The following is a 22,404-nucleotide window of genomic DNA, read 5'->3' as shown; positions in this document are numbered from 1 at the left end:
CCAGATGTTTGAAAACATTTTGAATCTTTAAGGATCTTAGTTCTGATCAGTAAAATGGAATTAAAATCTCCTAAGCCATGGAATGATGGGAAGATTATTAGTGATATTAGGATATAGTGAACATTAATCATTACTGTTACTATTATGCCTGTTAATGTTGTTGATGCTATTACAACTATTCAACAACCCTCTTAATATAGCTAATACTTTCAAAGCATAGCATATAAAACACAAAAACAATGGCATTAACATTTTAGGGTTATTAGTTTAATCTAATCAATAGGGTTAGTAGTATAATCTAATCAAATATGATTATATAAAATGGTTGTGGAATAGATGTTTATAAGAACATGATATATGGGTGGGAAAAAAGAACATGATATAATCTTCCTATGAGATACTTCTTTTGTGTCCTGAAACCAGAAAACTTGCTTATTTGACTGTATGAAAAATTAACCCAGCTCATTAATTTGGTGATGAAATCTGGGTAATTTGCTTACTTTTCTATGAGTAACACCAGTGGGATTCCATATAGTTGGTCTCTAAATGTCTATTGAAGTATATAGTGTGTGTGAGATAATGGTCAGTCATTCATGGTAATTAAACTTTTGTTTTAAATATTTAATTTCAGTTTCTCCCATCAGTAACTTACACAAAGCCCAATGAAGCTGCATGTTGACAGTATGAGCCCAAAATGAAAAATTAATCAGTCATGTAGGAAAAAAGCCAAGAGTACATATATTGATCCCTAATACAGAAAACAGCAGGAATGAACTTCAATAATTAAGTTAAAATGTGGTAACTAGCATAAAAGATGGGAAAAATAAGTCTAGTGGATTAGCTGTCCTCATAAAATCTAAGGCCTTCTGATTTTATCTGGACTTCCTGCTGAGTAGACTACCAGAGCTTTCTTTGTTGAGGTTGTAAAAGGCCAGTCAATTTTCTCTTGCCTATGTGCCTGTGGGTGATTTCATGGGACACTCTGTGAAGGAAGAAGGGAGGATAGATTGTTTTCCTACCGACTTTATCAGATACCTCTTCAAATACAGCTAATAAGGGAAAACTTATTTAATTGCCAGTATTTATTTTCTGTGTATTGCTAGAGAAGGTTTTGTATTCATGTAAACACATTAGTAGATTACTAAGATTACTAGATTTAATTTTGTATGTATCTAATTCTTTTTCTCACAGTTTTGGGAACCTTTGAGTATTCACATGCTCTAATTTTCCTTACATTCAGATTTGGAGTCTAAGTAAAAAAGCATCAAACATCAGTAATTCGATGGCCATGCAATATATTCCAGCATACAGATTATTTAATTGATATTTATACGATGCTTTATGGACCCAGTAACCTTCTAACATATTGGGATCTCAATATGTATTTACACTGAAGGTTATAATTTAATCTGTGCCTTTTAAAAATTACTTGTTAGGAGGGCGTGGTGGCTCACACCTGTAATCCTAGTACTCAGGAGGCTGGGATCTAAGGATCCACATTCAAAGCCAGCCTGGGCACAAAGTACCTGAGACTCTTATCACCATTTAACCTCTAGAAAACAGGAAGTGGCACTTGGCTCAAGGGTAGGGTGCTAGCCTTGAGCTGAAGAGCTCAGGGACACTGTCCAGGCCAGAGGTAGAGTGGTAGCCTTAAGCTAACAAGCTCAGGGAGAAAGCCCAGGCCGAGTTCAAGCCCCATGACCCACCAATAATAATAATAATAATAATAATAATAATAATAATAATGATAATGATAATATAAATAAACAAAAATTTACCTGTTAGCTATCCAGCTTTTGGAAAACAGTGGAGTGATTTTAATTCAGTGAGCCTATTTTTAATAAAAAATCAAGATGGACTACCATAGTCTGCTAATTTGGACCATTTTGCTTTTGTCATTTCTCCGGACTGAGATCAGTGGCTGATTGTCCTTCAGTGTCTTCCTATTAACTCCAGGATGAGATTTTATCCAACTGAAGGAAAGAAGAGGCATTTCTTTTCTTATTAGAGTTCCATGTTATACACAGGATTCTAGAATGTAAATTCTAGTTGAATTTCTTTTTCTACCGTGGGATATGTGTGATCCTCAAAGTTCCAAAATCAGGTAGAATAGGGACCTTTCCCCTTATTTTTCTCTTAATACATACTGCAAATGATTTCCTTATCTTCTGAATCAATATGTAATGAATTTAGTGTGTTGACAAATCTCCCTTCTTCCTCTGTTCATTTTCCTTCTCCCTTTTCTCTCCTCTCACATTGTCCTGTGTAACATGAACTTCTTGTTTTTTCTCTCAGCTCTTGTTCCAGATTTGTCCTAAAGTTTGGTCCCTGAGGTTTGCTTTGCTAGAGAATTTAGGATCTTCAACTTGAGATATTTAAAGAAGGAAAAAAATGTAACCAGAGAGTATAAGTGAATTTACTAAAGGCTCTCAGCCTATGGACCAGACTTAAGGCTTACAGATTTCATAACTTTATAGCAGACATCTTTCCTCCTTCTGAAGGTGTCACAAAAGCTTACTTTGGCTGTTCTTACAATTAGCTTGATAATGTTTTCAAACACTTTTCTTAATAGTGGTTTATACTTTCTCAATTTATGATTTCATAGTTTTCTTGTTGTCTTTTTTGATAGTTAATATAGAAGCTTCCCTTCATATATTCAAATATAAAGTGTCAAGAGGGAATCTGAAGAGACATTCAATTTTCTTTCTGCTTGCCACCATTGAAGTTCTGTTGGCAACATAGGATTGATGATCAAATTCTTTTTCTGAGCCTATTCTCACCATCATTTCTTTCCTTTTGTTTTAACATTTAATCTGAAGCACAAATGATAGAAACATGGATTTTCTGCCTCAAATTTGGAAGGCTTTCTCTACAGGGAAGCAAAGGAATGTATTATTTTATCACAGATCAAGCATTGCAAGTGTCTAGAGCAACAGAAATAAAACAGAACTGTGAGATTGTTTAATGTGAAACATGGTGGTTTAAATACTCTGACTAAAACTGGGAGCTCGAGGCTCTTCTTTGCATTTCAGTTGAAGGGAAACTAATTAAGAATAAGGGATATATATATGACCACATAAAAGTCTGCCAATGAAAATGAACTCTAAGATATGGAAACAAAGGTTTATTTTTGTTTTTGTTTTGTTTTTTAATGTATTGTGTGAACTTATTAAGTTATTTCTCTTTTTCCTTCTCCCTACCACCCCCTACCCCCTTTGTTTTATCCCGTGTTATCATTGTTTTGGATTTTGGTACCCTGTGTCTTGTATATATGTTTATCTGGCTTAGGGAAGGGAAGCAACAAATTGGTAAGACAAAAGAAAACGGGTGAACCAATGCAACAGCAGTATTCACAAAAAAACACTGTTGGAAATGAAATTTACAACTTTGGAGGGAGGGGACTTAGTTAATTGGCTTGGTTCAAATATTTCACATTGTATTCATCAATTTAAATATCATATCACATATCACTGCACATTGACATGGTCATGTTACATTGTAATCCCCTTGTACAAAATTTTGAAGTTTAAAAAACAATTAAAAATAATTTAAAAAATCTATTATCCACCATTATAAATTAATAGATAAATATGTAATCAAAAAATAAATGTTAAGCTGTTTGTCAGCTAAAAAGAAAGTTTTAAAGCTAGAGTCAAATACTAAATGAGAATTTTAAGTGACATGGAAATTGTGTAGAAATGTATTTCTTGGTGCATATTACTGTCTAACATCAGTAGAGCTCTCTTCTAAGCTCATTTACTTGAATTGCAGATAGGCTTTGAAAGGTGTTACTCTGAGTTAATGGAGTGATGTGAGTTTCCTCTTACATGCATACATAGCCACAACAGACAGGCCTGGGAAGTTTGGTGGGGACAGAGAAAAGCGAAGATGTAAGTGCATGACTGTGTTACTTAACATAGCACAAAGAGGACTTGAAATACTGTCAGGGTTATATTTCGAGCTCTGATGTTTGTCACTTTCCCCAAACTGTAAAGACAACTATGTATCTGACTTGAACCAAAGGCCCTTATGGAAACTCTTGGCATATGTTTTGGGGCCAAAGAAATGGCTATCAGTAGAGATTTTTCTGATTTGAAAAATGGGATGGGATGGGATTATATTGGATTATATTGGAGTTTGTTTTTCCAATACCCATCCATAAACTAATAGTTAAATAGCTGTTATTTAAAAAGTCACCTGGCTTTATATTGTTTTTACTCTATAATTTATAAAGAAGCCACCCTATTTAATTCTATTGGTCACTTACAAACTGAGATGAGAAAAAGTGAGATTTCTTCTCCAAATGATTGAAATGATTTTTAAGTTTGATGAAAGGTTTGTTGTGCTATTTAAGAAAATAGTAGCACTATACGTATGGGTGCATGTGCAGGTGTGTGTGTGTGTGTGTGTGTGTGTGAGTGTGTGTGTGTGTGTGTGTGTGTGTGTATGAGAGAGAGAGAGAGAGAGAGACAGAGAGACAGAGAGACAGAGAGAGACAGAGAGACAGAGAGAGAGCGAGAGGGAGAGGGAGACAGACAGACAGACAGACAGACAGACAGACAGACAGACAGATATATAAAAGTCACTTATGGACAGAAGATCCCTGTGCTTGTCAGAGTGAGTTCATTGCCAATGACCTCATTTTTGTTTGAGAAAATGACATTTGAGTTTGCTTTTAAAAGCTACAGCACACAGCAAGAAGAGAACAGCCATACTTCTAGATAGAAAGGAGTTGAGATTTTGTTAAGCAGACCTAATGAGGACTGGACAGAGATATTGTAATGCTGTTCCTTTTTTCCTCTAGCTCTTAATTATTCAGTTATGTGATTGCACATTTCCCTGTGTATAGGGTTTGAGTGTCATTTGGCTCTATGTGAAACCTCTCTCTGGAATTAGCTTTTGAGAGTTGATGAGGGAATTGCTATCCAGAAGTACCACCTTTGGACTCATTAAGGGGTGGGCTTCCTGTAGTTAGTTTGTACTGAAGGAAATTTCCATTTTGCAAGGGCAGTATAAATTTTACATATCATTTTAATACCAAGGCAGGTCAATCAAACTGTAATTGGCTCCAATTAGCACTCCCATGAGCTGTAAGATTCTTTACCTTCTCATTGACTGCACTTAAAAAAGAAAACATTATTTACTATCACTGAAGTCATAAAAAATGTCCACTGTAGATGATGAGGGACAGGGGAAGTGACCCACAGAATTCATGAGCATGTGCTTCAGTGCATCAAGCTATTTTGCTGGTACTACCCAGCACACAGAGTCTACTTGTTAGAGAGCCATGTCTTTTTGCTTCACAACAGCTCTGTTATGAAATCTGAATTCCTTTTGGTTTGGAACTAATCTGAATACTTACTTCATAATATGTTTTAAGGCATCTGAACTCTTTTACAAAAGGTTTATTTTTATAATTAAATCAAGGTAGCCAAAAATAAAAGGGAGAATTTTCTATCTTAAATATCACTGATGCCATTTAGGCTTCATCCCTAGCTCTTCAGCCACCAGCAAATCCACATATCAATGAGCTGTGACTGCAGGTCTTGTGCATTGGGTCCGAGGCTTCAGGGACTAAATCCTCATGGTCTCCATCCACCTTGCATTAGTTCTTTGCTGTGATGAAGATGAATGCTGCTTTCATTCATACTCTCATGACAGCCTAGTAGAAGGAAGTCCTCAGGAAATGCCTGCAATCAGTTCAGTGGTCATCTTTGGACACCCCAAGCCTTTGATGGACATTCTCTTCTGCATGGCTTGTTCATGGCTCATGCTGGTATCTCCTCATGTTGCTGCCTCTGTAGAGTTAAAAAAATGAAGATCAATTGAACCAGGTGTTTGGAAAAGGTAAGTTCATTTAAAAAATTCAAGCTGGGCACCAGTGGCTCATATGATACTACCTACTCAGATGTCTAAGACCTAAGGATCACAGTTTGAAGCCAGCTTTGGAAGGAAGGGCCATGAGACACTTACCTCCAATTAAATACCAAAGAATCTAGAAGTGGGGCTGTAGCTCAAGTGGTAGGGTACAATACTTGAATGCAAAAGCTAAGATATATCTCTCAGGCAATGAGTTCAAACCCTAGGATCCTTCCCCCCACACCCTTTTAAAAAGAAATTTAATATAACTGTAGTCAGCTTTATAGATTTTGTAGTCTCTGTTATGGCTGCTCTTCACTATTCTAGTCATCACAGAGTGTGTGTGGGAATATTTCAAGATACAAGATGATACTCCATAAAGCAAAAGTCACCTTGATGCTGAGGATACATAGTAGGTCTAGAACTAGTCTTGAAGCTTGAGGTAGCAGTTCTCTTTTTCTCTCACTCATCTCTGTTCTTCGCAGAGTTTTTTTTAGATGTTTACAAGTTATACACGGCGACCTACTATATAGGTTTGTATTGAATCCACAGCCAAAATTCACTGCTTAGTTTTGGAAGAACAAAGCACTAAAGTGTTGGGGTAATCACTGATGCCTTGTGTTTTGTTTAACAAGCCTTTTATTCCTAATCATTGACCATTTGTTTTTCGGAACCTTCTATAATGTTCATTTCTGCTTTGACTTAGATTGTTGAGTGTACACAACATGTTAGACCTTCTGCTAATGTAGTGTCATCTACTGCCACCAGAGCAAAACTGTCAACCCCTGCATTGGTGACAAAAATCTAGAATGACCTCAAACAAGTCTTTGCACCATTTAAAATAAGTCTTCTTTTAAAGTAGGTCAGACTTCTAGCTGTCACCACAGGAAATGATCCAGATTACTTTTATAATTTTGTTTAACTGAAATTTTATTTGAGAGAATCTCTTCTGTAAAATTCCTGGGCACAAGATTCAATATCTTTCATAATAGAATTTTAGAACAGATCTAGAAACAAGCCCTTCAGTGTCAGTAGGGTGTATATTTATGTATCTCCTGCTAAACAGCATATTTCCTGTGAATTTGACTGGTTTTATAACTTAAGTGACCTGGAAAGGGATCTGGGTGGAGAATGTCAGCATTCCTCATGTATTTCTTATAAGAAAGCAGAATTTCATCACTGGGGTTGGAGAAAGCCAGGGCTGCTGTGTCTGCACTGCAGGACATATCTCTCTGGAGAGGAAGCTGGGGCTCCCACTTCCCAGACACAATGGAGATCCTGGATGAGTCCTCCTGCCCTCACCTATTAGTAATGAACAGAAAAAGGACAGAATTTGTGAAGGCACTCTCTTGCTCTATCATCAAGCCACACAGAACTGGGCCACACATGGAATGGGGGTGAGGGTCTGCTTGGTTTTCATCCTACCCCAGCAAAGTTGTCCCCTCTATTGTTGCTCAGAAGTCAGAATCACACTTTTGTAAACAATTGGTTACCTGGGTCATAGAATGAAGTCAGAAATCATTCTGACCACGAGTGGATAGCCCCTAACCAGGAGGGAGTATATTTTTTGAGGATATTGTCTGGAGGGAAAGTCCTCATTCCCTCCTAATGAAAATGTAAGTGTTCTGTACTTCACCTTTGTCACAATAACCAGGACAACAGCAACAACAACAACAACAAAAAAAAGAAGCAGAATTTCAGTATTTAATTGTGTTGGTAAACCCTCTATAGAGTATTTTTTATTTAATTTTATTGTCAAAGTGATGTACAGAGGGGATATAGTTACATATGTAAGGCATTAGGTACATTTCTTATCAAACATTGGGTATTTTATTTTTCAAAAATTCACAAAGAAAATCTATTGTCTAGGTTATTTTGTCACGATTTTTTCATGACTTAGAAAGGTTTCAAAAACCCTACATTGTTCAAATATGTAAAATTACAAGCTTTCTGTTTACCATAGTACAGAAAGAGGAGCTAGGAAAACAAGGAAAAACCACAAGTGCCCATCTGTAGTATGTATTTTTGACATTATTTAGAATGCAATAAAACACATAACTCTCAAGTGTTTTCCAAGTGATGCCTTTTTGTGTGTGTGTGTGTCAGTCATGGGGCTTGGACTCTATGCCTAGGTACTATCCTTGAGCTCTTCAGCTCAAGGCTACCTCCCTACCCCTTGAGCTACAGCACCACTTCTAGTTTTCTAGTGGTTAACTGGAGATAAGAGTCTTACAGACTTTAGTTCCGGTCTGGCTTTGAACAGTGATCTTCAGTCTCAGCCTCTGAATAGCCAAGATTGCGAGTGTGAGCCACTGTGCCTGGCTAGTTGATGTCTTATATATCTTACTATGTAGCTTAGCATTGCCCTGCAGTTTATAAATAAAAACTTAGGGTAGATATATTTTTGAAACATACAAATTACAGTACATAATTTTATCGCACAGAATATATTTATAAGCAAATGTAGGCACTTAAAAACCTTCATACTTCTCTTATCACTGTCTGCTCTATTATGTGTGCATTGGATGCCTTACTATAATGTTTTAAGAGTCTGAGTTCTTTATGAAAGAACAATCACTGTTTTTTAAATATATTTTTTATTGTAATTAATAGAAGGGTTACATGGTATTTGCCAGATAAATGGTGCCTTAATTCCCTCACATTGATACCCTTTCACATGTTGTGGTCCCCATTTCCCTTACCCCCTCCCCCACAATCACTGTTTTTTGTTGTTGTTTGAGTATTGTTGTGGTTTGATTAACTCTTCAGGGACACTCTACAATAATGCACCCCTTTGAACCAACCTTACAACTGAATGATTTAAAATCTGATTCTGCTCTGGACTTCTGAAATACAGTCTGGAACGTAGTTCCACATCCCACGTTGTGTACTGATTGCTGCACATTTTGTCTCCACATCGTTCTTCTTCCTTTGGAAATTTTATCTCAACTTAGCACCACATGTAGTTTACTACAAGTACTCCATGATTTGTACCTATTATCATTTATGATAATTTTCTGTTATTGTTACAATCAACCAACTATCACAGATTTGATGAGTAAAATGATAAATGCATTGGTGTCAACTTAGTTAATTTAATAATAAATATTACATGTATTATTGTACAGTTGTGTAGATCAGAAGTGACTGGCATAGGTCCCCAGGTACTAATTAACAAGGTATTGGGAACTGTTTCTGAAGCTCTAGAAATCAGCATTTCCAAATCCATGACAGCTTCTAGAAGCTCTTCCCATTCTCTGGCGTTCTGCCACCACCAAGCAATACAGCAGTCGGAGTTCTGCCTTTGTAGTCGCATTTCTTTCTCTAATCTCTCCATCTCCATTTTCTCCTTATAAGGACTCTGATGATTATAGCTAAACCATCCAGATTCACAGCAAGTCACTTCAGCATCTCTGCACGATCCCTTGGCCATCTGTGCTACTTATGTCCTGTTGCATTAACTGATTTCTACCGATTCAGTGACTTAGGGGAACACAATTTATTACTTCTACAACTTCAGAGATCCTAAATTTAAAATCGTTTTCTGCAGCAAATGTGAACTGTGCCAGTCTGTATTCCTTCTGAGGGAGAGGTCCAAGGGGAAGAGCTTTGTCCCTGAGAGTCCTAGCTTCCAGAGGCTCCAATGCATACTGCTCACATAGCTCTTCCTCAGTCTTCAAACCAGCAGCCTGGCATTTTGAAATGTTATTCTCTACCACTCCTGCTTTTCTCAGCCTGTTGTGTTCTCTCATGGCCTTCTTGATGCTCTTATAAGGATCCCTGAAACTATTATGTTTGAACCACTCACATAATCCAGGACCATCTTGCCACTGGTTATTTTGACATTGGGTATCCCTTTAGGTTTAGAATCTCAATCCTTCTCCATTGCAATACTAGGTTCACATGTAGTTGGGATGATGGCTCAGATTTCTGCAGTAAGCTATTGGTTGAGATGAAGTCTTGTGAACTTTTGCTGTGAATTGACCTTGAACCTGGACATTTCCAATCTCCACCTCCAAAATAATTCCTAGGATAGGTGTTAGTGTCTGTACCTGAGTTCAACATCCTTATCTCAAATCATGGTCACGGATTGCTCTTGCTGTGTCAGTGTTACATTTCTAGGCATCAAAATAAATTGTGGAATTCTGGGGGTAGTTATTCTGCCAGCTACACTAAGAGCCCCATACTTTCTCACAAACTTTTATATAAATGTTCTACTTGTTAACCTCATGTTTACTTTCTTCACCTTTAGTTCTTCTTCATATAATGAAAGAAGGCCAACTCTTCTTACTTCGAATGAATTGCTTGCAATTCATTTGCAAACCTCACTCATTATGATTTTTTTACATTTATATTACATTCTCCCCAAAAGAAAGAACTTTCACCATTGGAGTTAGGACTCACATGTACTTGAAGTGGATATTCATTCATGTTTTCCAAAAGTCCTTTTCGAAATTTCAGAGTTGTTAAGCAATTCAATAAGATTAACATAGAAATTGTGTGAAATAATGTAATAGCATAAAAGAAAAAATCCAAAGAGGAAGGAATAAAGTCAAGAAGTAATGAAATGGTTTCCATGTCTCTAGTTCCCCTCTTAACAATGAACAATGCTGCAGGTAATTTTCCAAACTGTCTTTACACAACTGGTAACAAGAAACTCAACATTATCTGAAATGAAGATTGCTTTATGTATTTCCAATGGAATGCTCCAAAATTAAGCAAAGTGGCTTAATCATGGACTTTATTTCTCTCCCACATTCTGGTAGAACTATCATATGCTTGGATCTTCAATGAGTACCCATCGTTTGTGGAAGAAGATAGCCGGAGATTTGTCTCTCAAGAAACAGGACACCTCTACATAGCTAAGGTGGAGCCATCCGATGTGGGAAATTATACGTGTGTGGTGACAAGTACAGTGACCAGTACCAGAGTCCTGGGCTCCCCGACACCACTGGTGTTACGGGCTGATGGTAGGACATGTTCCAAACATTCTCCTGGGACTAGAATGCCCATGATGTCAACGTGTTCTAGTTTCTGATGGCATGAGGATGGTAGAACTCTGAACATTTCATTATACATGGAAAAAAACTTTACTAAGAAAGAGAACAGAGAGAGAGAGAGACAGTGAGAGAGAGAGGCAAAGAGAGGCAGAGAGAGAGAGAGAGAGAGAGAGAGAGAGAGAGAGAGAGAGAGAGAGAGAGAGGGAGGGAGGGAGAGAGAGAGAGAGAGAGAGAGAGAGAGAGAGAGAGAGAGAGAGAGAAAGAGAGAGAGAGGTCTGTTTCATTTATGAACTGCAGTGAAGCAGATTTATCAGCCTGAGTACTCGAGCCATTTGAACTAAACCATGTCTGAGGAGCATAATGGTGTGGTCAAAGCATCAGAACACCCCTTTCCAGTCAGTTATAATTGAATTTGACCGTTGCTATTTATTAAGTCACTCTTTCAAGGCTCCAGGGAGCCATTTAATAAGTTTGAGATTGGCGCCTCTGCTATCAGGGTCCCGTTGAGTAAATTCCCTGCTGTAGCTTTGTTGCTTAGGAGATTTCAGGGAGTCATAATACATTGTGTATTTCAGTTTGACTAGAAATGTCCAAATTGAATACAGAATCTCAAGAGCTTCCCATTTTACATGAAATGAAAGACAGTGTAGTTTTCTTGGAAATGTTCTACATGAGAGAGCTTACAATTACTAATGAATCATTGCTTACAAACTTCTTAAATGTTTACTAATATAGACTCAAAAATAAAGCAAAACAATTTTTATTTAAGACGAGTTGATACCAGAGGAAATACTGACAGTATCAACTTTGTATTATGGATTTCTCAGGGGTAATGGGTGAATATGAGCCGAAAATAGAAGTTCAGTTTCCAGAAGCTCTTCCTGCAGCAAAAGGTTCCACTGTGAAATTGGAATGTTTTGCCCTTGGAAAGTAAGTTTTTATACCATTCTCTTCTATTTACTGTCATATTCTCATATTAGGTTGTTGTAAGAGACTTTCTTTTTCAAAATTTACTTTCAATTAGAAGCAAAGTATATAAAAATGCCCATCTATAATGCAGTATGAAATTTTAAAAAGAATTTGGAACATATAATTGTGCCTGCTAAATTGATACTTGCTTTTTTCTTTTTCATTGATTGCATTCTATTAAGGCCAACAATGTGTTAGACCTTTTTAATTTTTTCCCCAAAAGTTATGAATTTATTCATAAAAATGTTCAGTTTATTTTACTATATTACCAATTTAATGACTTCAATATGGCTGGTAATAGTGGCATGCTTATAATTCTAGCAACCCGGCTACCTAGAGGCTACCAGAGGCAGAAAGTGTATAAGTTCTATCTTAACAATTAAAATTAAAGGTAAAATATTAGGTCACATGTAATTGACACATGTAGGTATTCTACAATTTTGCTTCTCTCTCTCTCTCTCTCTCTCTCTCTCTCTCTCTCTCTCTCTCTCTCTCTCTCTCTCTCTCTCTCTCTCTTCTCTCTTTCTCTCTCTGAACACCGTATTTAGGAATTGAATTCAGGGCCTGGGCACTGTCCCTGAGATTTTGGTGGTTAATTGGAGATATAAGTTTCAGGGGCAAACTTTCCTGCTTGAGCTGGCTTCAAGCCCTCATCCCCAGATCCTTAGCCTCTTGAGTAACTAGGATTACAGAGGCAAGCCACTGGTGCCAGGCTAGTATTTTGTATTTTGAACCTGTGTCTTTAGCTTTAACTTAAGAAAGGCTTTTTATGTGTGTGTGTGCTGTTGTTACTCTTAAACGCAACATGTTTTTATGGAGTAGCAAACTATTTGAAAATTTTCTTTTTAGCCCTGTACCTAAGATTAATTGGAGAAGGAGTGATGGAATGCCATTTCCAAATAAAATTAAACTAAGGAAGTTCAATGGTGTGCTTGAAATCCCCAATTTCCAACAGGAAGATGCAGGTTCCTATGAATGTATTGCTGAGAATTCAAGGGGAAGAAATGTGGCCAGGGGGCGTCTCACTTACTATGGTGAGTATTTGATTGGGGCAAGTTGGACTGGTAGTATTGACTCCTGTATTGTTTATTAGAGGTTAGTAAGAGATTACATCACCATCTTAATATTTAACTTATTCTCAGTTGTATTCTTATTCTGCTAAATAAGGATACACATTTATTATAGAAGAAACTAAATATAAAGATACTTTTAAATATATCTTTTGTTTTAAAACAATGATTTAATTTATTGCTTTAGTTTCTTTATACATTGCAAATATGGGGGCTTGAATTTAGAGCTTTGGCACTGTCCCTTAGCTTTTTCAATGTTGGTTCTCTATCTTACTCTACTGGCTTTTTGCTTGGTCTCACTGACTATCCTGCCTGAATTGGCTTCAAACCATGATCCTCAGATCTCAGCCTTCTGAGTGATTGGCATTATAGGAGTGAACTAGCTACATGATGATAAATGATAACAAAGTACTATGTTTCATTAAGAATCATTTACTTTTATTATAAAGAAAAAATCTAAAGCTGGGTGCAATGGCTCATGCCTGTAATCTTAGCTACTCAGGAGGCTGAGATCTGAGGATTGAGGTTCAAAGCCTGCCTGGGCACAAAAGGTCCTGATACTCTAATCTGCAATTAAACTGTAGAAAACAGGAAGTGGAGCTGTGGCTCTAGAGGTAGGGTGGTATCCTTGAGCAGAAGAGTTCAGGGACAGGGCCTAGGCCTAGAGTTCAATCCTCTCAACTGACAAAAAAAAAAAAAAGAAAAATCTAGTTGGAAAAAAATAGTAATCACCCTATTATACAAACCAACTCAAGATCTTGGTATGTTATTCAGCATAGTTCCATACCTGACAATAAATACATCTGTACTTTGCCTTTAATTTGTAATCACATTTAATCTATGTGCATTTGGTAAGGAAAAATAGCAATATTTTATTTGGAGTCTAAAAACTAGATTATCTTTTTCTTGTCAAAATCTCTTCTCCAGTTCCTATGTAGAGAAGAGAAAGCCATATTTTTTTTTGATGAAAACATGATTTAGAGAGTCTCACTATATGATTTTAAAATCTAAATCTGTACAATATTTGAAAATGTAAGCTCAGTGAATACATATTTTAGTCTAATCATTAGTAACATTACAGAACTGCTGGGAATTTGCCAATTTTGTGAAAGGCAAATTGCATTATAGACGGTTTATTTTAGAAACTGAAATTGAAATTGTTTCAGTACAAACTTGTAGTGTATACAGTGTTGGGGAATGTTAAACTTGATGTATGCGAATAATTCCCTTTGTCAGTATTAATACTTGTGCTATTGCTAGAGTCTAGGATCTGACAGGGATGAAATGGAGGCATGGTTTAGCAGCCCAAACCCTTCTGTCTTGAATGCTTCCCTTTCTGATAAAAGGTTGTTTTAGCAAAATAAGATTATGTTCCATGATGTAGAGGGCTGTGGGTTTGGGAATTATTTAGAAAAGGTGCTGGTGACTGGGAGAAAGTGAAACCCCATTCCTTGTGGTTCAGTGGCTGTATGAAGCACCAAGAGCCAACCATTTCTCAACACCCGGTTTAACTCCTTTCTGAGTTTCAACTCTGAGATTACTTCCACCAGGGTCAGAAGTGAACATTAGGAGAAAACACAAGATGTCCCAATTCTTGTAATGTTTTAGTAGAATGCTTTTAACCCTGTATGTGAGCATCTCAGTGTAACTAACATATGATTATGTCTTGTATGATGAGAAGAACAAGATTAAATTGACATTTAAATACCTTATCATACCTTATGAGTTCCTTGGGGATTTGTTGGGTTTTTTTCCCTTTGTTCTTATCCTTACATACACTTTTCCTTTCTGTACATATCAGTTTCCTTTATAGACACACAATGACTATGCATGCTGGCCAGCACATCAATCATCATTCCTCTTTTTCTTTTTAACATATCTAGCAATTCCCGGCTCACGTGTTTACTTATAGACTAATCACAGATGAAGAACAATTATGTTTGACCGTTGAATTGCCTTCCTTTGGGACGAGGTATAAAATCACATTTCCCTGTTTAATGAGACAGAGAGGAAACAAAATAAAAATGAGAAATTTGATTTAGTTAAAGAAAAGAAGAAATGAATGTTCAATCAATAACCATAGCATCTGCTATACTTTGTAAAGGAGATAAGTTAGTGAAATGGTCTACTTGATGGACAATATATTATATTCCTAAGAAATAAATTAGATCCAGGGGCTCATACCTATACTCCTAGCAAATCAAGAGGTTGCTGTCTATTGATCAAGGTTCAAAGCCAGATAAGACAGCAAAATTCACGAGATTCTTAGCTCCAGTTAATCACTAAAATGACAGAAGTAGAGATGTGGATGAAGTGGAAATGTCATCATCAAACAAAGAAACTAACACTCAGGTTCTTTCTAAATTCAAGCCACAGAACTAACACACACACACACACACACACACACACACACACACACACACACAGAGAACAGAAAGGATAAATAAATATGATCTAAGTATGGAGATAATGATGAAACTCCTTATAGTACATAATTTAGTATCAACCAGTCAGATATATGGAAATATAAAATAAAAACTGTCTTAAGTCATATAATACAAAATTTGAATCTTACATATGTGAGAGAGAAAATCACAGTGTGCAACTTTTACTCTTAGGATTGGTTTAGTCCAGAAAATGATTCCTCCATTTGTAGAAGAAGGATACTAATATGGACAGCTCAGGGGAATTTTCACTACCAAGTCAGATGTCAATCACAGGCTTCTGTATATGTCTATTTGCGGTCTCACTCTCTTTCAGGCTGATCATTCTTCAAAGAGGAAAATGCCTTTTAATGTAAAGTGAAAGGAGTGATTTGAAGCTGCAGGATGTCCCTTTCCATGCCAATAGTTTATACAAAAAAAAAAAAAACAAAAAACAAAAGAAGGAAAAATGTAGATCTGGACATTTTCAGTTAAAGCTAAATAGCCATAGTTACATTTCAGCTCCATTTGCAAAAAGGCAATTTTATGACATATAAATGGAAAGACAAATCTTCCCATGGTTGCAATTAAATAGAAATAGATTAACCAGGTCTCCATATGGAGAATGCAAATGTGAATCTGGGAGTACACATTACATGCATAATGCAATGTGAAACCAGTACAGCATCTCGCCTCCCAGTTTTGGATCTAAAACACAAGCTGAGACTTGGCTGAATACACTGTGTATATCAAGTAGATTTCTTTGGATGTGATGTGTTGACTTCATCTGCAAGAAGAGTTTTCCAAATGCCTTGTAAAACATAAGTGAAAATGATTAATATACTTGATCCAGCTGATTTGCATATATAATTTGGAATTGCATGAGCTACTCCTTTTCCTGATTTAAAAATCATTGCATGATCCAAATTAAACTAGTTTATCCATCTTTCATTATAATTCACTTGGACCTTTAACATGTTCATTGGTTTCTATTTAATAAGGTATTATTTCCTACTTATTTGAAGTATGTTTAACTGAGCTGTATGTTTAACTGAACTTTCTTAAGTATCCTATGGATGTTAGTATTGACTCCATCATTAAAACCAATGTCTGCTATTATTCATTAAGTTGAAATCAATGATTGTTATCACTTAAAAATACACTTAGGAGGGGCCGGGAGTTTGGCCTAGTGATAGAGTGCTTGCCTAGCATGCATGAAGACCCTGGTTCGATTCCTTTTCTACATACGTAGAAAAAAAAGCCAGAGGTGGTGCTGAGGCTCAAGTGGTAGAGCTCTAGCCTTGAGAAAGCCCAAGGACAGTGCTCAGGCCCTGAGCTCAAGCCCAGGAATGGCAAAAAAAATACACTTAGGAAGGATGAGTGAGTGCAATCATAATGATGAATAGATGTATGAAAAAATGAAACCAGGTAAACAGAGGAGATGGACAGGATTGAGGGACATGTGGAAGAAATACTGAAGAGTGATATTGATCAAGATGCATTGTACTTATAAATTGCTATGTTGAATTGAAACCCCTTTATACAACTACTTAAATATAACAATAAGTTAAAGAAAAATAATTAAAAAGAAAGTAATCTTTTGTACCTGTATTTTCTATGTGTGAATAGACAACTGGAGAATATAAAATACTACTCTGAATTTTAAAAACAGGAGCCATAACAAATGAGGCTTAGGAAACAACAGATTGCAGATCCAGCCTCAAATGCACAAGTGTTTCAGATATCCACTTAGTAGGTTATATGAAATTTTCTCTGTACTCTCTGTAATCTGTTACTCCTAGTTTCATATTTGTTTTCACTTACCTGAGTAAAGTATTTGCTCTATGATTTTCCCTCCTCCATCACAGCAAAGCCTCACTGGGTCCAGCTTATAAAAGATGTGGACGTTGCCGTAGAAGACAATCTTTTTTGGGAATGTCGTGCCAGTGGAAAGCCTAAGCCCTCCTACAGGTGGTTGAAAAATGGAGAGGCCCTGGTATTGGAGGTAAGGGGATTTACTGGGCAAGCCAGCCTCTGCACACTGTTGCTGCATGAATGCTTTCTCCTATTCCTAGTGGAAAGGTAAGCTGCTGCTTAAACAGTTTAGTGCATTAGCATCTGAGGCATGGTATGAGGGAAACTAATATAAAAAGGAATTCTAATGAGATTTTTAAATACAACAATACATTGTGCCAAGGTGATTTTTGTTAAGTTTTCTTATCACACAACAAATTGAATCTAGGTGGTATGGATAAGTTGCTCTCTCAAAACATGTTCTTAAAACAAATGTGTTCTTTTCTTATATTGGAACTAGAAAAAGCTTTAATCAAGTATTTGACAACTTCATATGCCATCTGGAAAATAAATGAATCCATTGGTTACCGTATTATTTCAATACCTGTTTTTTTTTCCTTCACTTTCCATCTTGACTACATAATTTTTCTTTATTGGCCTATTATGTCAATTATGCTTTCTTTTATTTTAGATTTTTATACATAGCCATTGATGGATAGTTGCTAAATTCTTGGCAAATATGTGCTTCTCAGAAAAATTGTGAATGCACTGAATTTATAATATTTTTCAGATTACATAAGTTTTTTTGGTCGGTTGTAGGACCTGAACTCGGGCTGAGCGATGTCCCTGATCACTTCAGCTCAAGGCTACCAGCCTACCTCTGGGCCTGGGCATTGTCACTGAGGTCTTTAGCTCAAGGCTACCACGCTATGCCTTGAGCCACAGCGCCATTTCCAGTTTTCTTCTGGTAAACTGGAGATAAAGGTCTCATGTACTTAAGTTCCCAGGATGGCTTTGAACCACCATCCTCAGATCTCAGCCTCTTGGGTAGCTCGGATTACCAGTGTGAGCCACCCTGTCCAGCAAGCTTATATGATTTTTTAAAAATTGTGCTAAACATGTCATTTGAAATATGATGTAAAAGTCAATGTTAATAAATTCTTTAATAATAAAAAGATTAAAAAATAAAATAAAGGAAATTGTGTTAGCAAGCTGTCCAATTGACAGCTGATGAAAATCAGCTTCATAGTACAATTTTTAATGTCTAAAAATTTAAATTTAAGTGAAAGCTGAAATGGCATTTATGTTTTACCTCTTGCCTTTCTATTTTATTTTACTGAAAATACGTTGGGACTTGATGATGTTTATTTATATTTCCAAAGTGCCTTTCATATTTCAAAGAAGGAAAAGGTTAAATTTCAGGGCATGCTGCTGATTCCTCTGAGGAAAATGTAAAAGTCTGTGTGTCTCATGGAAGTGAGAGTCAGCAGTGTTGATTTTTCTTCTAAACTTTTGTTGGCATGTAGGAGAGAATACAAATAGAAAATGGTGCCCTTACCATATCCAACCTCAGTGTGACTGATTCTGGCATGTTCCAGTGCATAGCAGAAAATAAACATGGTCTTGTATATTCCAGTGCTGAGCTCAAAGTTGTTGGTAAGACTATTTTTTTTCTCTTCATGTCAGATAAATAATGTTTAGGTAGTTGTACTAAGGCGTTGCTCTTTAACAAAGTGTATGAATACAATGCCCATTGATCCATGTCACCCTTTCAATACTCTCAACTATCCTTCCCTTGCCTACTTCTTTCATTGTTCTTCTTAATTCTGTAGGCTGTATGTTTAATTCTTGAGTGAATTTCTAAATCGTCAATTGTTTCAAGAAGCCAGAATACTTATTTTTCATTTTAGATTCTTAGATTCAACATGATTCATCAGGGTTTCTCATCAAGACATACATTTTAACAGTTTCTGAGGAAAAGCAACAATAATGGCCAGAAATGAGACCCAGAGATTGAAAAATATCAACAGAAAGAAAATTAAGTTGCCATAACAAGTTCTTACCCATCTCTTGGATTGGGAATTGAGAGAATATGAATGATCATGTATTCTTAAGAAAATAAGTGATGTTGATGTTTTCTATTGCTGATCCCTAAAGGCAAATATCAAAAACTAAATCAATAATAGTGAACATATTGAAGCTTTAATTAACCAAGATTCTGCTACTTGGGTTATTTTCTGCATAACATTTTATATACAGGAAATGAGGGAAAATGTTCTAACATGTTTAGTTCTGTTTTCCTGAAGGACACTAGAGTTACAAATACATGCAAGTTGAGAGTTTAAGAGAGTCAAAGGCAGAGAAGAATAGAGAGGGATGATGGACATAAGAGAGGGAAAGACAGGAGGGAGAGAAAGAAGGGGGGAAGGAGAGAGGGAGAGAATAAAAGGAAAGAATGAAGGGAGGGAGGGAGGAAGGAAGGACGAAAGGGAAGAAGGAAATTAGTTATGAGTTTATGTAATTAAAATAGACAATTGATTTTTAGTATAACTAGATCCATGCCTCAGATATCAGCTTCCATATGGTCTTAGGTCCCATATGGTGTTTCTCAAGATAACTGAGTTTATTATCACAGTTAATCCTGTGGAAGCAGGGACGACTTTCTCAGCTGTGCAAGTGGAAAATCACTCAGGCATGTCACCTGTCCTATGTACCCAATTTGTGTCACTACCCATCATTGACTCATCATATGGCCAGAAGAGTACAAAGCTTTCATTTGTTTAGCTTAATAGTTTTCTACTGAAGACTATTTACCCTCAGGTTATATTTGGAAATGTCTGTAGGTATTTTTAACTAGAGATGAGTAGATAATTGAGATGCTTGTATGGTGTGAGTAGAAGCTACAAAAAATTCTAAAGTATACGAGATAGCATCTTACAACAAAGATGTATCCATCCCATAGGTAAAGGCATGTTAATGAATCTTGGTTTAATAGAAATAGGTCTCATTCCTGGTGTCTAAAGGTTAGAAATGGATCTCTGAAAGAGAAAGACTAGCTCCTTTTATCCAAGACTGATAGGTCTTATTATAATAAAAGGAGGTAGAGAGTTGCATACAAACTTAATCTGAAACAAATTGTACCCATCTAATAAGTTTGATTTACCAGGGACATAGTTCTACTGAATGTAATATGTCGATGTGAAGGACAAAATGTGAAATATATAAAAACAAATGTAAATAGATTTACATTGTAGGAAAAATTACTATTCTAGGATCTTGATGTGTATGGCCAACTCTGAATAAAATATATTTTAGTTATGTATAAAGTTATATATTACAGTTACATTTAAGGAATACACTCATCTAAACAATAAATCATAGCTATTGGTATTTGCAATAAGACACAGCAGTAAATATTTGGGGAAATGTACAAAACTATTTTTTCTATATGTGCAGTAAATGGAAATGTCATTTTCTGTTTAACATAACTATTAATCAGTTGACACATTATTTTGTGCCCTGAAGGCATGCATGTTATATCAGAATTGGCACTTAATACATGATTATGAATATAATGCTTCATAAATGAGAGTAATTGTTTTTATACTTTAAGCTGTAATGTCCATTTTATCTTAGTTTGGCTTAGAAGTTAAGTTTAACAATATCGGCATTTTATATTAGAATTTAATTAATTTGCATGAGTTAGAATATTGGCTCAATATTCAACCTTTATCTTATAACCCTTTGGGACCCTCTACTAAGTGCCAGATCTTGCTTGACCTGTGTCTTAAGGAGTTGACAGAGAAACCACTTCTAACCCTGTCTTCACGTTACTATTTTTTTTTTGCCAATCCTGGGGCTTTTTATGTTACTTTTTAAAAATACACTAAGCTTAATGATTTCCTTTAATAAACTCATGATTAAACTTTTAAATCTTTACATTAACAGTTCCTATATAAAGTAATTGTCTCGATTTAAAACTTGACCCCAAGAACAATAGTACAGACTACTATTTCAATATTGAAATTGTGTGCATGACCCACAGTAAATCAAATGGATCAAATATGAGCATCTAGTTTGGGGAACAGAATTTAAAAAAAAAATAGTGTGCATGGGGCTGGGGTTTGGACTAGTGGTGGAGTGCTTGCCTAGCATGCACAAAGACCCGGGTTTGATTCCTTAGTACCACATACATAGAAAAAAGCCAGAAATGCTGCTGAGGCTCAAGCAATAGAGCTCTAGCCTTGAGAAAGTCCAAGGACAGAACTCAGGCCCTGAGCTCAAGCCCAGGATTGGCAAAAAAAAAAATAGTGTGCATGTAACTAATCCAGTGCAGAAAAATTTTCAATCATTTAATTCTCCTTAAACCAGAATGCTCATTCTTTTCATTATTGCTTCCTTTCCAGCCTCTGCTCCCGATTTTTCAAGAAACCCAATGAAGAAGTTGGTTCAGGTACAGGTGGGAAGCCTGGTGATCTTGGATTGTAAACCAAGAGCTTCTCCCAGGGCACTCTCTTCCTGGAAGAAAGGAGAGGTGACAGTACAGGAACATGAAAGGTATTCTATTGCCCCCAAATTGTTTTACTTTCTTCTCACATTAACTAAGGGTTCAAGGTTTCCAGTATGAAATGCATTACAGTAATAATATTTCATTGAAAGGGAATGTGCCTTAATGCTTTAAGAATCAAACCTATAGTCAGTATATCTGTAATATTCATGCTAGTAATCGTTTTTATTAATTCTGTAGAGCTATATCTACCTAACTTCCCCACTCATAGAATGCATTTTTTTTGCCAATCCTAGGGCTTGAATTCAGATTCTAGGCACTGTCATTGGGTTTTCTTGAGGCTAGCACTCTGCCACTTGAGCCACAGTACCACTTCCAGCTTTTTTCTGTGTATGTGGTACCAAAAATTTGAATCTAGGGCTTTGTGCATGCTAAGTAAGCACTCTACCACTAGGCCACACTCCATGCTCCAGTGGAATGCTTTCTTGGAGAACTTGTCTCCACTTAGTCCTCTGGAAAGGTTCAGCCATAATGAAAAAGGAATAGACCTGGATGAAAGACAACGTCCCAAGAGAAAGAAAAGAAAGTGATAAAGTGAGAGAATATGGAAAGGAAGTTGGACATTGTTTTTAATCCTACACTTGAAAAGTATATCAGTATTGTTAAACAAAGGCTTTCCTAGCTTTCTTGTTAAAATTATGTTGAAATAAAGACACAGACTGGAATTGTGTATAAATTTCTAGCATAGATGACGTTTTTGCCTGAGGTACTAGTACAAACTT

The 22,404-nt window shown here is 36.3% G+C and overlaps 1 protein-coding gene across 2 annotated transcripts in view; it reads left to right on the top strand.

The window, feature by feature from the left end:
• Positions 1-22,404, top strand: part of Cntn3 (contactin 3) — a 259,601-nt gene that overhangs the window by 162,304 nt on the left and 74,893 nt on the right. For both annotated transcript variants that reach the window (XM_090324132.1, XM_090324126.1), the window contains exons 6-11: positions 10,626-10,829; positions 11,687-11,789; positions 12,678-12,862; positions 17,190-17,326; positions 18,642-18,771; positions 21,522-21,672. In XM_090324132.1, coding sequence (XP_090180258.1) covers positions 10,626-10,829; positions 11,687-11,789; positions 12,678-12,862; positions 17,190-17,326; positions 18,642-18,771; positions 21,522-21,672 — 910 coding nt within the window. The remainder of the gene's footprint in view (positions 1-10,625; positions 10,830-11,686; positions 11,790-12,677; positions 12,863-17,189; positions 17,327-18,641; positions 18,772-21,521; positions 21,673-22,404) is intronic.

Source organism: Megascapheus bottae, chromosome 2 (assembly GCF_031878675.1).
Source record: "Megascapheus bottae isolate mThoBot1 chromosome 2, mThoBot2.hap1, whole genome shotgun sequence".
Taxonomy (NCBI): Eukaryota; Metazoa; Chordata; class Mammalia; order Rodentia; family Geomyidae; genus Megascapheus; species Megascapheus bottae.
Note: the sequence above shows the minus strand (reverse complement) of the source record. Positions and strands in the feature narration are given on the sequence as shown.